Source organism: Lycium ferocissimum, chromosome 5 (genome assembly GCF_029784015.1).
Source record: "Lycium ferocissimum isolate CSIRO_LF1 chromosome 5, AGI_CSIRO_Lferr_CH_V1, whole genome shotgun sequence".
Taxonomy (NCBI): Eukaryota; Viridiplantae; Streptophyta; class Magnoliopsida; order Solanales; family Solanaceae; genus Lycium; species Lycium ferocissimum.
This window is the reverse complement of record NC_081346.1, coordinates 3,930,915-3,949,749: the sequence shown is the minus strand read 5'-3', so window position 1 is coordinate 3,949,749 and position 18,835 is coordinate 3,930,915. Positions and strand designations below refer to the sequence as shown.

The following is an 18,835-nucleotide window of genomic DNA, read 5'->3' as shown; positions in this document are numbered from 1 at the left end:
GGTTTTATGTATTTTCCCATAAAAGGAAGCTTGAACTTTCAAGACAAGATGAAAGTAATTTCCAAAAAAAAAAAAAAAAAAATTGAAAAAAAGTTTATCATTTGGTGTCAAAAGAAAATATTTTTCACCAAAAGGAGAAAGATTGAAAATCTTCACATCTGTTTCAATGTTTACTTTCTTACCACTGTTCCAAATCACTTATAAGTCATTATTATCAAATTTAAAGTTATAAGTTCCATCGAAACACTGTACAACAACAGCAACATACCCAACTTGATCCCACAAGATTAAAACACAATATGATTTTTTAATTTATTATCAATTTTTATATATAAAAAAAAGATTTCCAGAACATCACTAGAAACACCAGAACTTGCTAGTTGCGGGGGTACAAGTATAATTTATAGTAAGGTGGGGGTCCTCGTCCATGACAACAAACTCAGGGACTGCATTTGCAATATGAAGAACTTTTTAAATTTTTCGTACCTCGAATGGATATAAACACAAACGTGTAGTCAGCGACACGTCACCTCAATGGACTTTGAAAGCGACTGAAATAAATCCTATCCAATCAAAAAATGCCAAGTTTGCAATTTAGGAACCATTTTTGCAAACCACAAATCGACTTCCTCTGGACGGCAGGAATCGGGCGTGTTATAGCTTAGACCGACTCCTAATTCACCGGCCTTGAACCCCCTTCTCTCTCATGAGCATTTTGGGAAATAATTTACAGTTTGATTAATTTTGTTTTTTCCAGGAGATATATATTTATATCGATTGAATCGGTTTCCATTATTATTTACCAAATCTAATCTAAGTTATCGTAACCGATGCAACGGCTTGTTGACCATACCCTCGCTGTCACCAAAGAGTAAGTTCTTCATCTCTCCTTGCTTTATTATTATGTGTATAAATATAAACATAATATAAGTTTAAATACACATGATGCACCTGATATAACTATATGGATGTGCATCTACATGCATACCTGTATGCGTATTCTCGTTTCAATTGGATTGAAATGGATAAGCGGAATGTATTGAAGGTTTTATATAGCTGATCCAAAACTGACATTGGATTGAGGCTTATTTGATTGATTGATTTGTAATTCTACAGTGAAGTGGTGATCAAATATACTATGTATAGCTTCTTTTTCCGGTTCAGATAATCAGCCATTGCTTAAGAAAATAGAAAGTAGACTAATGGGTTGATTTGTTATTTGCCTTTTAGTCTGAGATTTGGCTTAATACATTGACAGCCCCTTAAACTTGTCAATAAATTTCATTTAGACACTTGAACTACGGCTTGTTCCAATTGAACACCTAAACATAGGATAAGACTTTCCTCTTAAGCACTTTTGGTTCAAAGCTAAGAAAAAACTTTGACGCGTATTCTCATGTGGGGCAGTACGTAAATAAGTTAACCACTTAAAGTATGTCACATTCTTTAATTATATGCATTAGCCTCAGTAAGCCGTAAAATCTCAGACATGTTCCAATTGATGCTAATGTGTTTAATTAAAGGAGGTGACATGTTTTATGTGGTTCGCTTAACTACCTAATAGACGTTTGAGAACTTGTGCAAAAGTTTTTCCAAAATTTGAATGGAAGTGTATAATAGGAATATTTTATTATGTGTTCAGGTGCTCAATTTGAACAAACCGTAGTTCAAGTGTCTAAATGAAACTTAATGGCAAGTTTAAGGGGCTGTCAAATGTATTAAGCCCTGAGATTTTGTGTTGGTGTAAAGTTGAGGTGAATGTGCAATTGAAGAAATAAGCATTTATGTTATATGTAAGCAGATGCGCTTGTGGAAGTGTACTGTACTCGTACTAAGTTTCTGTATAATATGAAATAAGTTGAATTAGAACAAATAGCCACAGGTGGATAGTTACATTAACAACTTATTACTATTAATTATGCTATGATCTTCTACATGAAGTATGTGCCAAAATAGTGACAAAACTGTAGTACTGGTTATCCAAGAAATAGAATTGTGATGACACGTATCTGGTTATTATAGTAGAAGGCAAATTAAAACAGGTTATTAGCCCCACCAGACATGATAGCATCAATCCATCTTTTGCATAATAAATTCATGATGAACGAGTTTGAGGACATTATCGGATGGATGTAAGGGTTACACCTTCAAGAGAGGAATTGGCAATCGAAATTTATACAAAGGTAACCATATCAGATATGTGCGATAGAACACTGTGGAGGATGTTATTGGGAATAAAATGTTGCGCATTGGCGATGGCGACTACCCTTTATGTCTAAGTATCATGTTGAAGCTATTCCCAGAGTTTCATTTAAATCTCGAAGAAGTGAACTTGATGTGGCTTGTATTTCATTTAATGCTTATTAGCGTAAATGGATACTAGGTTAATTACTCACATGAAAAGACAATTATCATAATCAAGAGAAAAAGGGGGAGCTAGGCAAGATATTGTTCTTACCTCTAGTCAAGAAGATCGCCTTGGTGTATTCAAAGTGGTAGCTGTCTATCTCCTAAATGTTGACACTAAAAATGTTGTTATTCAAAGTAGATAGTTGTATTTATGATCTGGAATTCTGTGCTTGGTTATGCTCTTGCTTCCTTAGCTGGAAGAAGGAAAAAGTTGTGTCTATGTGTATTCTTTGCCTGTAACTGCTGTAGCTGCTTGTGTTTTACTCTTGATGCCATTTTTAAGGGTAATTTTTTAGCAAGAAGCAGGATCATGGAAGTCAAACCAATGTAAACATTATTTTGCTGATAGATTCTGGAATAAACAGGAAATATTGCAAAAGTTCTCTTTTTCATTGTAATGATTGGCGTAAGGGCATTGGTTGAGTGCATGGCAACATAATAAGCTCAATACCTATAGATACATTTCCTTCTTTTTGTTTTTAATGATATGAGATAAAGCACTCCCACTGCTTTACAAGTGAGAACTATTACTTTGGCGGATGGATTGGAATGAGCTCTGAAGTTATTATTCATAAAACTAGCTCATTCTCAGCTGTATCATCTCATTCCTATGTTGTAATGTCTATCCAGCTTGAAATCCTTAGGGTTACTCTCACTCTGCTTTCTGATTGTAGATTTTTGTCTTAACTTCCTTCAGCAAGTTTTGTTATTGATCCGTCATTTAATGTTTCTGGTGCTTGTCAACATTTATTCAGGTCAGTTAAGACATTGACTTATGAGTCACTGAATAATGTTGTGAGATTGATTAATGGAGTGTCAGCAATATTATTGACGATATTGCCGGGGAAATCTTCTATTCTTGAAGGCATACATGGTTGGGAACTTCGTCCATCCTTTCGTGGACCTCGGCTTCCACAGTGGATGGAGAAGTGAGTTTTTATGTTCTTTCCTATTTTACCCCTGTTTTGGCTTTTCAATTTTAGTGTATTTTTTTATAGTGCTATTGTATTAATATCTACCTTCTTGGTGATCACAGTGGCGCCTCATCTTTTAACCAGTTCATTCATGAGCTTTCTATTGATTCTGATACCTCCTCCTCGAGTGTAGATTATTCATCATCATCAGAAGAAGAATATACTGATGAAACCATTTGTCCTCCATCTCCACTGTCACAAAGTTCTCGGGTATCTAGAGCTCGCAGTCTCTCAAGGCGGAACAGGCATTGGTTCAGATACATCATCTCATGGCTCCTATTTCCAATCAAATTTATGTTGGGCCTACCTTTGTTTATATATGCTTTGGGTAGGGGCAGTAGAGCCTCTCGGACATCTGAGAGTTTCCAGTCTTCCCATGTACAAGCTAGGAATAGACTACAGACACTCAGGGATCAGGTTATCCAGCGTACGACTGACAGAAGACGTGGTGTTGTTGAGGTTTGATATTTGCACATAGCATTACTCTTTATCCATTTTTTTTTTTTTTTATTTTTTTTTGGGGTGGTTGGGGGATAGAATTACCTGTTCCTGTACATGCTAGTCTATTTTTTGTTTTCTCCTCGGTTATAACTTTTTATTAAAATGACTTGGTCTTATTTTGTTACACGTAGGATCTCCATCTAGCAACTGAGATCACCATAGAGGCTGTTTTTGAATTTTTTCACAAGGCAGCACACTGTCTTCTTTCACCAATAGGCACCTTAAAGAAAGTGGTGAAGTGGTTCTCTTCTGACAACAGTGGTCATGGGGATGTTCCCCCTGTTGGTTCAGGTGTCTCTGTTCCTGTGGACACCCTTTCAGAGAATGATCCTACTCCTAGAGTACGGAAGACAGGCTTTCATTCCCTCAATACAGATGCTCGGACATGTCAAGATGTCATTACAGAGCTTGGGTGAGTATTTTTGCTTGCGTGATACCTCTTCTAACATGTGGCATACACATTTTTCTTGTAAAGAAAATCTTGCATACACAGTTCAAGGGATTGGAAAATGCCTTTGAAAGGCAACTAGTGAGAGGGATTACTTGCTAATGTATCCCTAAGGGCATATCAGGGCGCCAAATCAACTATTTCATTTTTTGGAGCTCCTTCCAAAGAGGTTGGAATTAGACTTGCAATTGGATGTGTCCCGGTCAAATCGTTAACAACAGATCCCTGCAGACGTACTACTTTCGAAAGATTTCTGAATTTCCCTTATTAGTCTGAGGATTTTCTCAAGTTTGGATCTAAAATATATTTCACCAGGTTCTTTGGAGGTCTGTAAAGTGCTGGATAAGAATAGCATAATATGTGTTATAACTTATCCAGTGAGCCTAGAGACTGCTTATTTCCACCCTTTGTATGCATAACTAACGTGTATTGGTTTTCAAATAAAATTTAGAGCCTGTTTGGATGGGCTTAAAAAAAAAACAGCTGAAAACAGCTTATAAGCCAAAAAAAATAAGTTGGACTACCCCAACTTATTTTTTTTGGCTTGTAAACTGTTTTCAGCAACTTATAAGCCAATCCAAACGGGCTCTTAGCATTCCAGTTATTCTCAGCGTGTGTCCCTTTCCCGTGTAGATACCCATATGAAGCTCTTCGTGTTGTTACTGATGATGGATATGTTCTCCTTTTGGAGAGAATTCCAAGGTTTGGATTCTTTTACATCATCACCAATCTTCATATCTGCAGCTTTAATGTGGATGCCCATTTATAGATGTTTCTAACTTGATTTTGCAGACGTGATGCTCGGAAGGTTGTTTATCTACAACATGGGGTTTTTGATTCATCCATGGGGTGAGCCTCGCATCTCTTATTTCAGCAATAATATTATGTAGTGAGAACTTATAAACCTAGCAGTCAGTATCCCAAGTATGTAACAAGTTGAATAGTATACATAAGAAAGGACTTCGGAAGTACCTAACTATTGGTTCTATTCCAGTTGGTTGTCTAAGCGACACTTCCAATCTATATCTTTTCCCCTTCACGGATTTCTCTAAATAGATCTAACTATGACATGCATATGTGCTAATTAGTTCACTATGGAGTTGGGATAAAGGACTAGAATTATGGAATGCTGTCAGCAAGGGAATTCAGTACTGGGATTTTCTCAACTTAAATACTCATAATGTCAATAATTTGTCACCCAACGGTGTGCCCTAGTGGTGAATGTTGTGGGAGGAGAAACATGAGGTCTTAGGTTCAAATCCCCCGCTAGGTGATTTCTTGGCATCTGCGAGCCTTGGTTGCCATAGTTAATGTGGTAACTATGATGGTGGGAGGTAGTAGGTACCCGGTGGAATAGTTGAGGTGTGTGCAAGCTGGCCCACATACCACCATCATAAAACAATAATGTCAAAATTGCATTGTAATCTTGAAAGCGGGATAACTTGTCACTATGACTGGACTACCTTCTGGGTGAAGCCAAGTAGTTTCAAGATACTCAATTACCTGGAGATGGTTTATTTTTTATATGGGCATTGATATAGGTGTAGAACTGGTACAGGCTATCAAGTTAGATCGTCTGAGGATGAGATAGCCATCTGTCTTTCATTGAGACTTAGGTCTTTCCGTTCTTAGTTCTTATTTCTCCCAAGTCCTATCTTGCTTAAATACCGTCAAGATCAGTCCTGACTTTCAATTTTGTCGTTAAGATTTACTGCGATGATCTAATTGTCGATTGCATCATTATTTATTCCATGGTTATTGATTTACAGTTGGGTATCGAATGGAGTTGTTGGTTCCCCAGCATTTGCAGCCTATGATCAAGGTTCGCCATTTATACTTTTTGGTCTATAATGTATAGGGTGTGCATATACGATAAAAGTATAAATTACCCTCAGATAGTTTTGTAGTATTCATACTTCACTTTCTTGATTACAGGATATGATGTTTTCCTAGGAAATTTCAGGGGATTGGTCTCGAGAGAGCACATTGACAAGAATATATCCTCACGTCAGTAAGTGCATTACTTCATGCAGCTCTCACCATGTCTCAAATGTCATTTCACCTCCTTTTGGAAAGAAAATAGTAAAGTTCTTTATATTTTATGTATTTGGTGATTGCTGAATTCCTATCAAGCTACTTTAATAACTGAATGTGGCATGTTCATGCAGGTACTGGAAGTACTCTATAAATGAGCATGGGACACAAGATATACCTGCAATGATAGCGATGATCCACAAAACAAAAGTTACTGAATTGAAAAATAGCCAAAAAGCTGTGGAGGGAGAGAACGACAATGATCAGCCTTACAAACTTTGTGCAATTTGCCATAGTTTGGGAGGAGCTGCTATTCTAATGTACATCCTAACACGTCAACTTGAGGAAAAGCCCCATAGGCTATCAAGATTAATCTTATTATCACCTGCTGGCTTTCATCATGATTCCAATCCTGTATTCACAGTGATGGAATACTTGTTCCTACTAATGTCTCCTCTGCTTGCCCCCTTTGTGCCAGCTTTCTATATACCCACTCGGTTTTTCCGCATGCTGTTTAACAAGTTGGCCCGGGACTTCCATAACTTACCAGCAGTTGGAGGCCTTGTGCAAACTCTCATAAGTTATTTGGTTGGTGGAGACAGTTCAAATTGGGTTGGAGTCTTGGGGTTGCCGCACTACAATATGAATGATATGCCAGCTGTTTCGTTCCGCGTGGCTCTTCATTTGGCACAGATCAAGCACACTCGGAAGTTTATAATGTTTGACTATGGCAGTGCAGCTGCGAACATGGAAGCTTATGGTTCTCCTCGGCCTTTAGATTTGGGGGAGTACTATTCCCTTATTGATATTCCTGTTGATCTTGTTGCTGGGCGAAAGGACAAGATCATCAGGCCATCTATGGTAAGGAAACATTATAAGTTGATGAAGGAAGCAGGTGTGGAGGTGTCATATAATGAGTTTGAGTATGCTCATTTAGATTTTACATTTTCCCATCATGAAGAACTATTGGCGTATGTTATGTCTCGATTAATTTTAGTAGGTGCTTCTATGAAGCAGCAACCTGGTCAGAAATCGTTGAAGATTAGGAGAAAAGAGGGGCAAGCCAGCAGCAGCTGTTAAAGTGTAGCACTAATGAGAGCTTGACACGTTTAATAGCTTGGATGTTCCTTGTAATACATGTATGCCACTTATACAGAAAAAATATAGAGAAGGCTGAATCAGGATAGGGTTTGTTACAATCCGAAATCCCATTCCAAGGGAATAGGATAGTTGTTGTGTCCTAGAGTGTTTGATATGGTTTTTGTGTATACTGACTGTATATTGTAACTTGTAAAGGTGTAGCATTGGTTTTAGCTTGAATGAAATTGTCCGGACTGCAACTCTTATTTCTCAAGACTCGTTCATTCCCTCTCCCTCTTCCTTGACCCTCCCCAGAATATATATTTTGATCACTATTTCCTTTTTGAGGTGCGTGATATTTGCTATATTAGCCTTATCGCAATGTAACCATGCCAATTTTTGTGTATAGATTGATATGTTTGTATTGTTGTGTGCCTTTTTTCTTAGAGCTGAGGCAGTGTTTTATGTTTGTGTGAATCCTCATCTGCTGTATTGCAGCTGTTCTAGCCAAAAACACCGAGAACTAGCCAAAAACACCAAGAACTATTACGCTCAAAGGCAGCAGGCTATCGTATAATTGTATACTGAAGTGAGCTTTCTACCCTATAATAGAATGAGAATTGAGAAGAATGCAATGGATGACTATGAATTCATGCTAGTACTATACGAAAAGATGCACACCTTTCATAGGACAGAAATGCGTGAGCTTTCAGGAATGAATCGTTTTTGTTTTTGGATGTTCTTATAATACCAACTAATACCACAATTAAAATGCATAGCAATCACTTCATTGAGTAATATTTTGATAGATTATTATGAGCTGAGTATATATTTAGTGGTCAGTAAAAGTGTGTATTTTGTTTCAAAGTACTTAGCAAGAGCGGTCAATTATTTGAGCCTGAAGTAACTGCACGGGCTGATGTTTAATTTTGCCCTTCAAAGGGGCTGGTCTTTAATTTTGCCCTTCAAAATCGAAATTATGCCTAGCGGGGCTTAAGTTCTTTAAGAGAGCTGGCATAACTTGTGGATATTATGATGCATAACTTATGCCTCTCTAGGCATAAGTTCAATTTTGAAGGGCAAAAGTTAAAGAACAGCCCATTTGAAAGACAAACTTTAGTATTTCGATCTGAACACAACTTTTTGATACTTTTTTTTTATCCTGTCCAACTGCAGCTTGATTGCCACCAACTGCTGCAACTTTGTTTATCTGGCGGTATTTCTGAGCCAAGGTGCATGATCTTATACTTTAGTACTCTATTTTCTTCCTTCTCATTCACTGCTTGTAATTCCTTGCGGAGATCTTTAAATGCCTCAAAGACATTTGATTTGCCAAGATCTGCATGATCCCGTTGGCGATCGTTTTGTTTCAATTCAAGAAATTTTTCAATATGTTTTCTATACTTGTGGAGCCATAGGAATATGGTTTTCCACTTGGTTAAATGAGCTGAACACCAACATCTGCACCGGTTAGAGTTGAAAGCTCATCCGCTTTTTGGAACAAGCTCTTTTTTCTTTTCGAGAAAAAAACAATGGGTGCTCTCTCAGACTCAATCAACTTCATTTCAGTCTTTTGCCTGCCCTTGCCCATCCTTTTTTCCATTGCAAAAGCAAGTAAATAAAGAATGAAATAAGAAGATGTTCTGGCCAATTAAGCCTGAGCAATTTTAAGATTAAGGTCTGTGTAATTTATAACTGGTGTGCAAGTCTATTTGTCACGTGTATTGTCACGTTCATTTAATGTTTTCATGTTATTTGAATCTATTACTAGGTTACCATGAATCCCAACAAAGTTATCTTCTTATTTATTCTGCTACAATTGCAACGTAATAAAGCCGAATTGGATCTAAAACAAATTGAAAATAATAATGCTTTTAATCTATTCACATATATAATGTTAATTTATTTATGTAAATAAATTATAGCATTGTTATTTTTCATTTGTCTTTAGATTCAATTCGACTTAATAACTTTGCAATTGCAGTGAAATAACTAAGAAGATAATTTCGTTGGGATTCATGGTAATCTCATTATAGATTTACATAACATGAAGACATTAAAGAACATGACAAATAGACTTGCACACCAGCTATACATTACACAGGCATTCCTCTCAAAATTGCTCTGGCTTATTCAGCCAAAACATCTTCTTCTTTATTTATTTGCTTTTGCAATGGAAAGAAGGACGGGCAAGGGTAGGCAAAAGATAAAAATGAAGTTGATAAAGCATGTATTGTTGCTTTCTCGAAAAGAAAAAAGAGCCTGTTCAAGAAAGTGGATGTACTTTCAACTCTAACCGGTGCAGATGTTGGTGTTCTGCTCATTTGACCAAGTGGAAATCATATTCTTACGGCTACACAATTATATAAAACATAATTGAAAATTTTCTTAAATTGAAACGATCGCAACACGATCATGCTGATCTGGCAAATCAAATGTCTTTGAGGCATTTGAAGATCTCCGCAAGGAATTACAGGCAGCGAACGAGAAGGAAGAAAATAGAGTACTAAAGTATAAGATCATGCACCCTGGCTTAGAAATACCATAACTTGTAGCAGTTGGTGGCAATCAAACTGCAGTCGGACAAGATTAAAAAAATTATCAAAAAGTTGTGCTCAGACCAAGCTACTGAAGTTTGATTTAATTGTTTGTCCCTGAGCCAGAGGAAGCGTTCTTGAACTCATAATTATCTTTACGATTGTAATTGGATTTCTTAAGGTTGAGTTGTGATGTCCAAGCGGCTTGTGATTTGTATAGTATAGTTTTTTATGTGTTTGCTAAGTTGTGTTTTGTGATCCCGTGCTGCTAGCAATTTTATTGCAACTGATTCCTCTGTTTTCTTATTGTATTATGGATTGGATTGATTCCTCTATTTGTTGAAGGTGCTGTTAATGTAGTCAGATTCTTGTGATCGTTCAGAAGTCCCAATGTTAATACGAGAACTAGCACTAGATAAATTTATTGGGTTGAAATAATTTTTGTTCTGACCAAAAGAATATTTGTCTAGTTATAGTATAGTGCCTTCACTTATTATTGCTTGGTAACTAGAAAGGTTGAAGTAATTTTGATGCTGAACCAAGAAATCCATTTCTAGTCTTTTATTTGACAACAGTTTCCTGTTGCTTGTTATTAGAACTGTGAATTTAAGATGGATGGAGACATAGAAGGCTGCGCAAGAGAATATAAACTTTCTTTATCCCTATTCCTTTGTAAAGTACCTCTTTTTAAAGTGAATACCATAAATGTCGGTTCTTAAGGGTACAATATTTTGTGAGTTGAAATTTATGCATTCTGTGAAGTTAGTGTAGAGATATTAGTTATGCGGAGATTGTAATGCATGGATTATTTATGACTCAATCTATATATAATATAAAGTTAGACATGTAAACAATTGTTATGCAGTGATCTAATAATATAGACACCATTCTTATTTATCTTTTTTTCTCCTTTTTTTGGCCTTTTTTCCTTTATTAATCTTTTAATCACTTTATTCAAAAGCCAACAAAGTCTCTATTGCATAAAAATAAAAAGAGTCTGTTTCATTTCCTTATACTACTTAAAAAGCATTTAATACATCGTAATGATTCCACAATGTGGTCTTTTCTGTTACAAGTTGAAATCTGCAATAATTACTCGAAAGTTTGCTCCTTCAAATGCCCAAAACAATAAAGAAGAAGAAAATAAAGAGCTTTGTCCTGGACCATATATATCCCATGGTCATTTGCTATCTTTGTGGCTGGTGATTGAAGAACAAAAATGCCATGACCATTGAATTTGCGTTTAATTTTCAGATTAGAATTCAAGCATCTCCTTGATGTCCCTAAGATTTTCAATTTTCACTTTTTTATTTCAACCTTCATAAGCATTTTGATGATGCAACTGATCTGAAAAAATATTACTTCAAATATGAATATGCTCTTATATTACACACAAATATGAATATGTCCTACTCTCCCCAAAACAAATATGAATATGTCCTACTCTCCCCAAAACAAATATGAATATGTCCTACTCTCCCCAAAACAAATATGAATATGTCCTATTCTCCCCCAAACAACAACATTAGTTCATTATTATATGCTTCAATTTTATTTGTGATGATTTTGTAATCTTAGTATGCAAGTCTCATATTTAGAAATGAGTCTTGACTATTTTTCATGGATATTGGTTGAATGAAAGATGAGGGCTCTACTAACTTTTTTTTTTTTTTTTTTTTTTTTTTTTTCTCTATTTTTTTCATGCGTAGGATTAGACTCGAAAGTGATTTTACTGAAGTATTTGTACCAATATTCCTTTTACAGCAAAATCCTATACATGGTTTCTTCTTATTATTTACCTTCTCTCATGTAATTATATTAATTTGTATTTTATATTTTTACTGAATGGATTGTGTTTACTTTATGGATCATTTTTATGCGAAGAGTTCTAGAGTGTTTAAGATAGTAGAGAGAGAAAATACATATTTCGCGAATTTTGCTTAGAATTTGGTGATGAAATTGGGTTAATTACTTTGTTTCACGATAGTAGAAAAAGAGAGAAAAAGAAGAAGCAAGTATGTCTTCTTTTGAATGAGTCCATCCTCTCCATTTAAATTGAGTGATAAGGTGTTATAATGGTAATTTTTTAATTTTAATTATAGAAAAGAAAGGCCGAGAAAAAGAAATAAAAAAAAGGAGTTGAAACTTGAAAGTGCTTTTCTCCTTAATGGCATGTCACTTTCCGAGGAATTCGGTAAATTCTACTTAAAGATAAATAGTTTTGGAAATAGTAACTGCTATAAAAATCAATACTTATCATGTTTTTGACTATTTGTACTATGTGTGCTTAGTTGCTCTTAAGTTATTACATGAAGAGGGTCATTTGGTTCCCATTTTAAGAATGTTAAAACACTTTAAATATTCTCAAGAAATTAAACTAAATTAAAGATTAAAAAATAAAAGGTATACTGTGTAATAATATTTCTATATATCGGTTCTTGATATAGTGATGTTCAACGTGAATTGGATATTAACTTAGACCAATACCTCCTCTTTTTTTTTTCGAGGAAATGAGATATCTTACCTTCTTACAGCTCGAGGATAAGAACTTTTACCTTGATATAATAATGCTATAGAGAAGAGGAAGGATTGAGTGTTATGCTTGCCGGCATTTCTCTATTGATGGGTGGCAGAGTTACTCTTTGTACTTTTTCTCTTTTTTCATTTTCACATGTCTTCTTCCGTCTTAAGTTTCTAAATATGAGGCATTCAAAACTATTTTAAAAAAACCACATTTAAATATGCATAAAATATATATTAGAAAAATATTATTTATTATTTCTCAAAATAACATTACAAATTTTCTTGAAACTTTCTTTCATTTTAAAGAAACAAAAGGGGTCATTTTTAATTTAAAAATATGAATATATCATGTTCACATATACAAATTAGCTAAGAAAAGGGATATTTGCATGACCTCATAATCAGCCTGTAACCATAGGTGTTCTGCTTGATCTATATGGATGTCACTCAGAATCAATACATTGGTGATTAAACTCACTTATAAAATTAGTTTTTGAATGTATACATAAGAAACTATTTAAAATCTTCTATCCCGACTACATTTTCGAAAAAGGAAAAAAACAAATCAATTTATCATTATTTCTTATGACCGTGCGAAGTGCGGCTAAATTCACTAGTTAATTATAAAGGGGTTGTTATGCAGTGATTAATAATATAGAGATTGATATTCATGAATTACTTACTTTAAAGAAGCACCTTTGTCTTTAAATAGTAATTACCCACATATTTGTATTCGTATTCTTATTCCACAGTCTATTCAGCACAAAATAATACTAACAATCAATGGATATCGGATAAACTCATATTCCACCATCCAACCTCGCCGAAGATGGAACCATGAAAGAATACTAATGAGTGCACAAGAGTTTTCTTTAATCCATCACGTCCACATTGTTCATTAGTTCAATAAAAGGTTTCAATTGATTTACCGATCTAGACAACACAAAGAATCATCAAACATTAAAGATGGAAAAATGGAAAAAACTGTTTTAATAAAACACAAGAACTCCATAAACTTCTTTTTTGTGGTTTAAAACCTCAGATAATTGGACGACCGAAGACTAATAACAAAGTTAACAATTGACCAAATTAAAAGGCTCGTTAGTTGGTATAGTCTTCTCTAAACACAGTTCCAAATTCAAGAAATATAATTACCACTGGCACAATAATTTTGCATTTAAATCAAACTTGAGTAGCTCGTCCTGAACACCACATTTTGTTACCTTTTTAATTTTGTCTAAATGCAACTTGATTGCCACCAACTACTGCAACCTATGTTTATCTGGCCGTATTTTTTGATCTATGGTGCTCGGAGACGGCATCCGACATAGGTTGCCTTATAAGACAGACTTTTAGTTATGCCTTAAAGCAACCTATGCTGGATCCGGCATAACTTTAGTTATGCCTTAAGGCAACCTATGCCGCATAAGACAGATTTTTTCCAAAGATTTACCTTGCAATGTTCTTTTTAATTTTTAACCTTGCGGGAATTGGAACTCAAAATCTCGGGATATTTTCGGCCACTTTTTTAAGAGAAGGATAAAAATTAAAGACCAGCAATTTGAGGGTAAAAAATTAAAGACCACCCCGAAAGAAGGACAATCCGCGCAAATGTTCCAACAAAATATAAGTGGGCTTCCATGTAGCGCTAAAAGCCCATCATAGTTGGCCCATCATCAGATTGCGTCAATCTCCTCAGAATTGGGATTCGGGAAACAAAGGGAAGATAAAACAGAGGAAATCAGAGAAAGCAATGAAATCGCCAAGATGGGGTTATGTTCGAATAATATCAGGAACTATTTTTGGAGGCATTCTTGGTTTCTATCTTATGCATCGTGCTGAACTCAAATACAAGGTTTGCGATCTTCTTCTTCTTCTTCTTCTTCTTCTTCTTCTTCTTCTTCTATGTTTAATTGCTTACGCTAAACGCTATTAATTTGTATAAATTACTGTTATATGATCGTAGGAAATGTGGAATGAGAGATTGAATAAGTATGAAGAGGAGCTCAAAATGAAACAAAGTATGGAGACGCATACCCCCACTGACTTATCTGGAGATTCTCTTGCGAGATAGGTACTTCTTAACATCGACCTGCTATTTTTTTTTTTTTCATTTTGTTGATTATGATTAGTTAATTAAATCCAGAATAGACACTACAATATGTAGAGTGGAATAGCATGAATTGCTGGTATGGAATTGAATTCCAAGAATTGTGAACTATCCAGCGGCATACCTAGGATTTTTGAGTCGTGGAGGCTCAATTGACCTTAATCTAAAATTACTTTTGAAAATTGGGCGGTGGGGAGTGTTGGCCAGCCAAGAACACTCAAGGTCATAAGATGAGGTTGTGGAAATGAGGATGTTGCGGTGGATGTGTGGGCATACTATGAGAGATAGGATTAGAAATGAAGATATTCGGGACAAGGTGGAAGTGGCCTCGATGGAGGACAAGATATGGGACGCGAGACTGAGATGATTCGGGCAGAAGAGGAGATGCGCGGACCTCCCAGTGCGGAGGTGTGAGAGATTCGCTATGGATGGTTTCAGGGGAGGTATGGGTAGGCCGAAGAAGTATTGGGTAAAGGTGATTAGATAGGACATGGCGCAGTTGCAGCTTACCAAGGACATGACCTTAGATAGAAGCTTGTGGAGGACACGGATAAGGGTAGAAGGTTAGTGGGTAGTAGAGTGTTGTTTGGCTTATCCTTCCTAACTCGTAGTTTTAGTATTTCTCTGTAGTTTCTTGTCCTTTGACTTTTGTTCTCTTGTTCTTCGTTTATCATACTATTTTGTTGCAGTTAATGTTCCTTTTACCTTTTTGACTTGCTTTGATATTGCTTTATCTTAAGCCTAGGGTCTTGAGTAGTGGAGGAGAAGGTTATACATTAGCAATTATTCCTGTTTCCTCCTAAAACAGTTTTTTTAACCACCTTCTCCCTACGCTAGAAGCTTCAAGTATGTCATGAAAATGAAACAATTTATATATACACACAAAAATTATACATACCTTATTTATGTAGCATAATTTTCTAAGTAATTAGGATTCAATTGAACCCTTTCATGCAATGTAGCTCCGTCCCTGCTTGCAACAGTTCCATACCAATGTCTCCAAAATCTGCAGAAACATGCAACTCCTATTTAAAGATACACATTTCAATGGCACCCAAGAGTGTGGTCTAGTGGTCAATGAAGTGGGTTAGAGCACCATGAGGTCTTAGGTTCAATTCCCAGCTGAGACAAAACACTAGGTGATTTCTTCCCATATGTTCTAGCTTTGGTAGATAGAGTTACCTGGTACCTGTTGCTGGTGGGAGGTGGCAGGTATCCCGTGGAATTAGTTGAGGTGCGCACAAGCTGACTTGGACACCACGGTTATATGTATTTAAAGAAAAAAAAAGATACTCGTTTCAATGTTCCAATAGTTATTTGCTAAAGTCCTGCTGATTATGAAATTTTGACAAGAGATCTTTCCTTAAAACTGAAGTGATCAATCAATTACTGAGCAGGTACGAGCCTACTGTACCAATGATCCTGCAATAACTCAGAGGGAGAAGGTTTTCCTTGCTTCTTAATGTTCTCATCATTTTACACTACGTTCTTTGTTCATGCAATTTTTTCCATACCTTTGATTGTCCAAATCTTTTTCTTTTTTCCTTCTGCTGCTCGGTCCATTTCACTTGCATCGGCGTTATATAAACTTTTAGGTTTCGGCGACCAGCTAAAGGCACACATTGGTCCAATCACTTAATATCATTATTTACTAGTACTAAATATCTCTTGTATATGGAGATGTTAAGGCTTACTCTTAGTCAATCAAGCGAAAGGCACATTGGTCCAATCACTTAATATCATTGTTTACTAGTACTATATATGTCTTGTATATGGAGATGTTGAGGCCTACTCTTAGTCAATCAAGCGAAATGTGGATAGATTAGTAGGTACAATGTATTCGTTTCTCAATGCTTCACTGTGCTATTATTACATATAATTTTGTTTCAACTAATACAGTTGATGCATGTAAATTTTTCTTATGAGACATAGCCATACTGTCTTTCCATCTCTCGAATTGTACATTCTGCTCTTTTGGTTTATATTAAGATCCAGGAAAAGAAAAGCTTTTTGGCCTCATGTTTACAATTCCAGGTCACTTCAACCTCATTGTCAGTCTCATTGTCTAACATTATTTATTAGTCAGACATACCATCCACATAAACACCCCTTCTTTTATTTGCAACTAAAGAGAAGTTTCTTACATCATATCTTTAGGGGCATTCCAAAAAGGTTGCAACTTAAATTTAGACCAAAGATATCAATTGATTCAAGTTCATTTTTTTTAGGATTCAAGTTTCATAATTTTGCCCTTAAATGTGTGGTGTTCATCTAATATGATTACTTCCTGTTGGCTCTTCTGGATGAGCTCTACTTTATTGAAGGATAGAAATATACTGCACATTTTCATGGTATAAACCAACGATCTATTTGTGTTTTAAGTAACTGGGACAGGAAGGAGTTGAGGTAGTAGAAATTGGAAAAGAGGAGGATGATAATAAATCAGGAGTCCGGATATTGATAAAAACTTCATTTAATGAAGAAAGTGAATGTAAAGAAAGGTCCCTTCCACATTCCTGTGGCTTCTTTTATCTTGCTTCTCGAAATTATTTCTGTGGTTTTTCATGGAATTCATCTCCTTTTCGATTACCCAAGCATGTAGGACCATTGGATTGATCACTTGTGTCTGTAAATCTAATCCAAACGCAGTGGAATGTATGCTAGATATCTCCATCTAAATCCTTTTTTCCAGCTAGAGATTGCTTATAAAGAAAGCTGAGGGCATTTGCTTTTAGCTTGCCCTACCTATGGCTTCTAATTTGATTTCCTCTTTCTGGGGCTTGTATCCAAGATCATTTACTAGCTTCAAATCGTTAGTTGCAGTTACCTGTCTTTGTTATTGATTAATGCCAATGACATGTGCAGATGGAATTCTTTGTGTAATTCTTCGAAGCCGTGATCCGGGTTTCAACCTCAACTGCTGTTTCATATGTCCAAGGAGGTAGACAGGGAAAAGGCAAGAGATAGTTGCTGTTATCATGTGAAGAGATGATCGTAGAAGAAAACCCCCCACAGGAATGTAGTTTTGCGAATTATATTATTTAAATCAGATCTTTGGAGAGGAAAATGACCTTCACCTTATTTCACAGACCCCCCCCCCCCCCCCCCACCTTATTTTTTTTTGCCCGTGGATTGGCTTGAATTTAAGTGATAAGTTCAGTTTAAGCTTTTCTGCTTTGGTAATTATTGATTCAAATTTTCGGTTTTTATTTTCTTTGATATGGGCCGGAGATGAGTTTATATGGAGTAACATGGTTAGCGATGATTTATACAGCCGATCCCAACTTGAGGCTAAGTATTATTGTTGTTGTTGTTGTTGTACTTCCTTTTTGATATGGTTAGACTGGACCTTTTTCAACAGACACGAATTTTAACCAAGTAATCTCATCGGTGTGTTCTTCAAATATACTTTCTTGATAACCTAATGATTTTCAATAAAAGAATCGCACAAATCATGTATCTCAAATAATGCCAATTAGACATTCAGTTTTCTCACGCTCATTTCAAATCATTGTTGAACACCAGGAAAGCCGTCTCTCTTTATATGGAAGAAATAGTTGAAGATAACCTTTTTACAATTACCCTTTCTTAGATGTAACAATCAGGACTGGTGGATGGACGTAATTGTCATTTAAAAAGAATTTAACTCTTATTCAATTTCACGTCTCAGTCAACAAATAGACATTGTTAGCAATTTTGTAATAGCAAAAAGAATCACAAAAGCTTTATCCTCATATCTTATTCTACACTAAACCCGTCAACCGGTTTGAACGGACGAGACCGTGGCAGAATCGTTACGGAACCCGGCCGAGTTTCCGGTTAAAAAGCCGAACCGGTGATATGTTCCGGTTTAACGGTTCCGGTTTACCTAAAGTTAAACCCCGAAACCGGAACCGGTCCGTATATATATATATATATATTAAGTTATAATATTAAGTTATATTACATCAAACACGACCAATATACCTTTTTTTTTATATTTTTTGTATAGTATATATATATATATATATATTATAGTATTTATTATATATTCTAGGTATATTTACATATATATATATAAGTTTATAAGTAAAGTTTATATATATCTTTACTAACGCGCTATATACTTATAACTTAAATATTATAACATATACGTGTATATATATATATATATTAAGTTATATGCTTAAGTATACTACATATACCTAAAATATAGTAAGAATATACTTATATATATATC

At 35.5% G+C, this 18,835-nt stretch overlaps 1 protein-coding gene and 1 long non-coding RNA gene across 3 annotated transcripts; both read left to right on the top strand.

The window, feature by feature from the left end:
* Positions 1–654: 654 nt before the first annotated feature.
* LOC132055507 (uncharacterized) lies at positions 655–7,712 on the top strand. Of its 2 annotated transcripts, none has more exons than XM_059447373.1 (9): positions 655–871; positions 3,165–3,338; positions 3,517–3,842; positions 4,016–4,296; positions 4,966–5,034; positions 5,125–5,181; positions 6,102–6,154; positions 6,268–6,343; positions 6,501–7,712. In XM_059447373.1, exons 2-9 carry the CDS (start codon positions 3,281–3,283, stop codon positions 7,444–7,446), a joined length of 1,866 nt encoding a protein of 621 aa, XP_059303356.1. In that variant the 5' UTR covers positions 655–871; positions 3,165–3,280; the 3' UTR covers positions 7,447–7,712. The 2 variants fall into 2 exon arrangements, with proteins under 2 accessions (XP_059303356.1, XP_059303355.1); XM_059447372.1 differs by having other exon boundaries at positions 3,446–3,842.
* A 7,009-nt stretch (positions 7,713–14,721) lies between these two features.
* Positions 14,722–17,830, top strand: LOC132055506 (uncharacterized). The gene is made up of 2 exons (XR_009414591.1): positions 14,722–16,061; positions 17,482–17,830. It is a non-coding gene; the product is annotated as an uncharacterized LOC132055506 (long non-coding RNA).
* Positions 17,831–18,835: the final 1,005 nt, after the last annotated feature.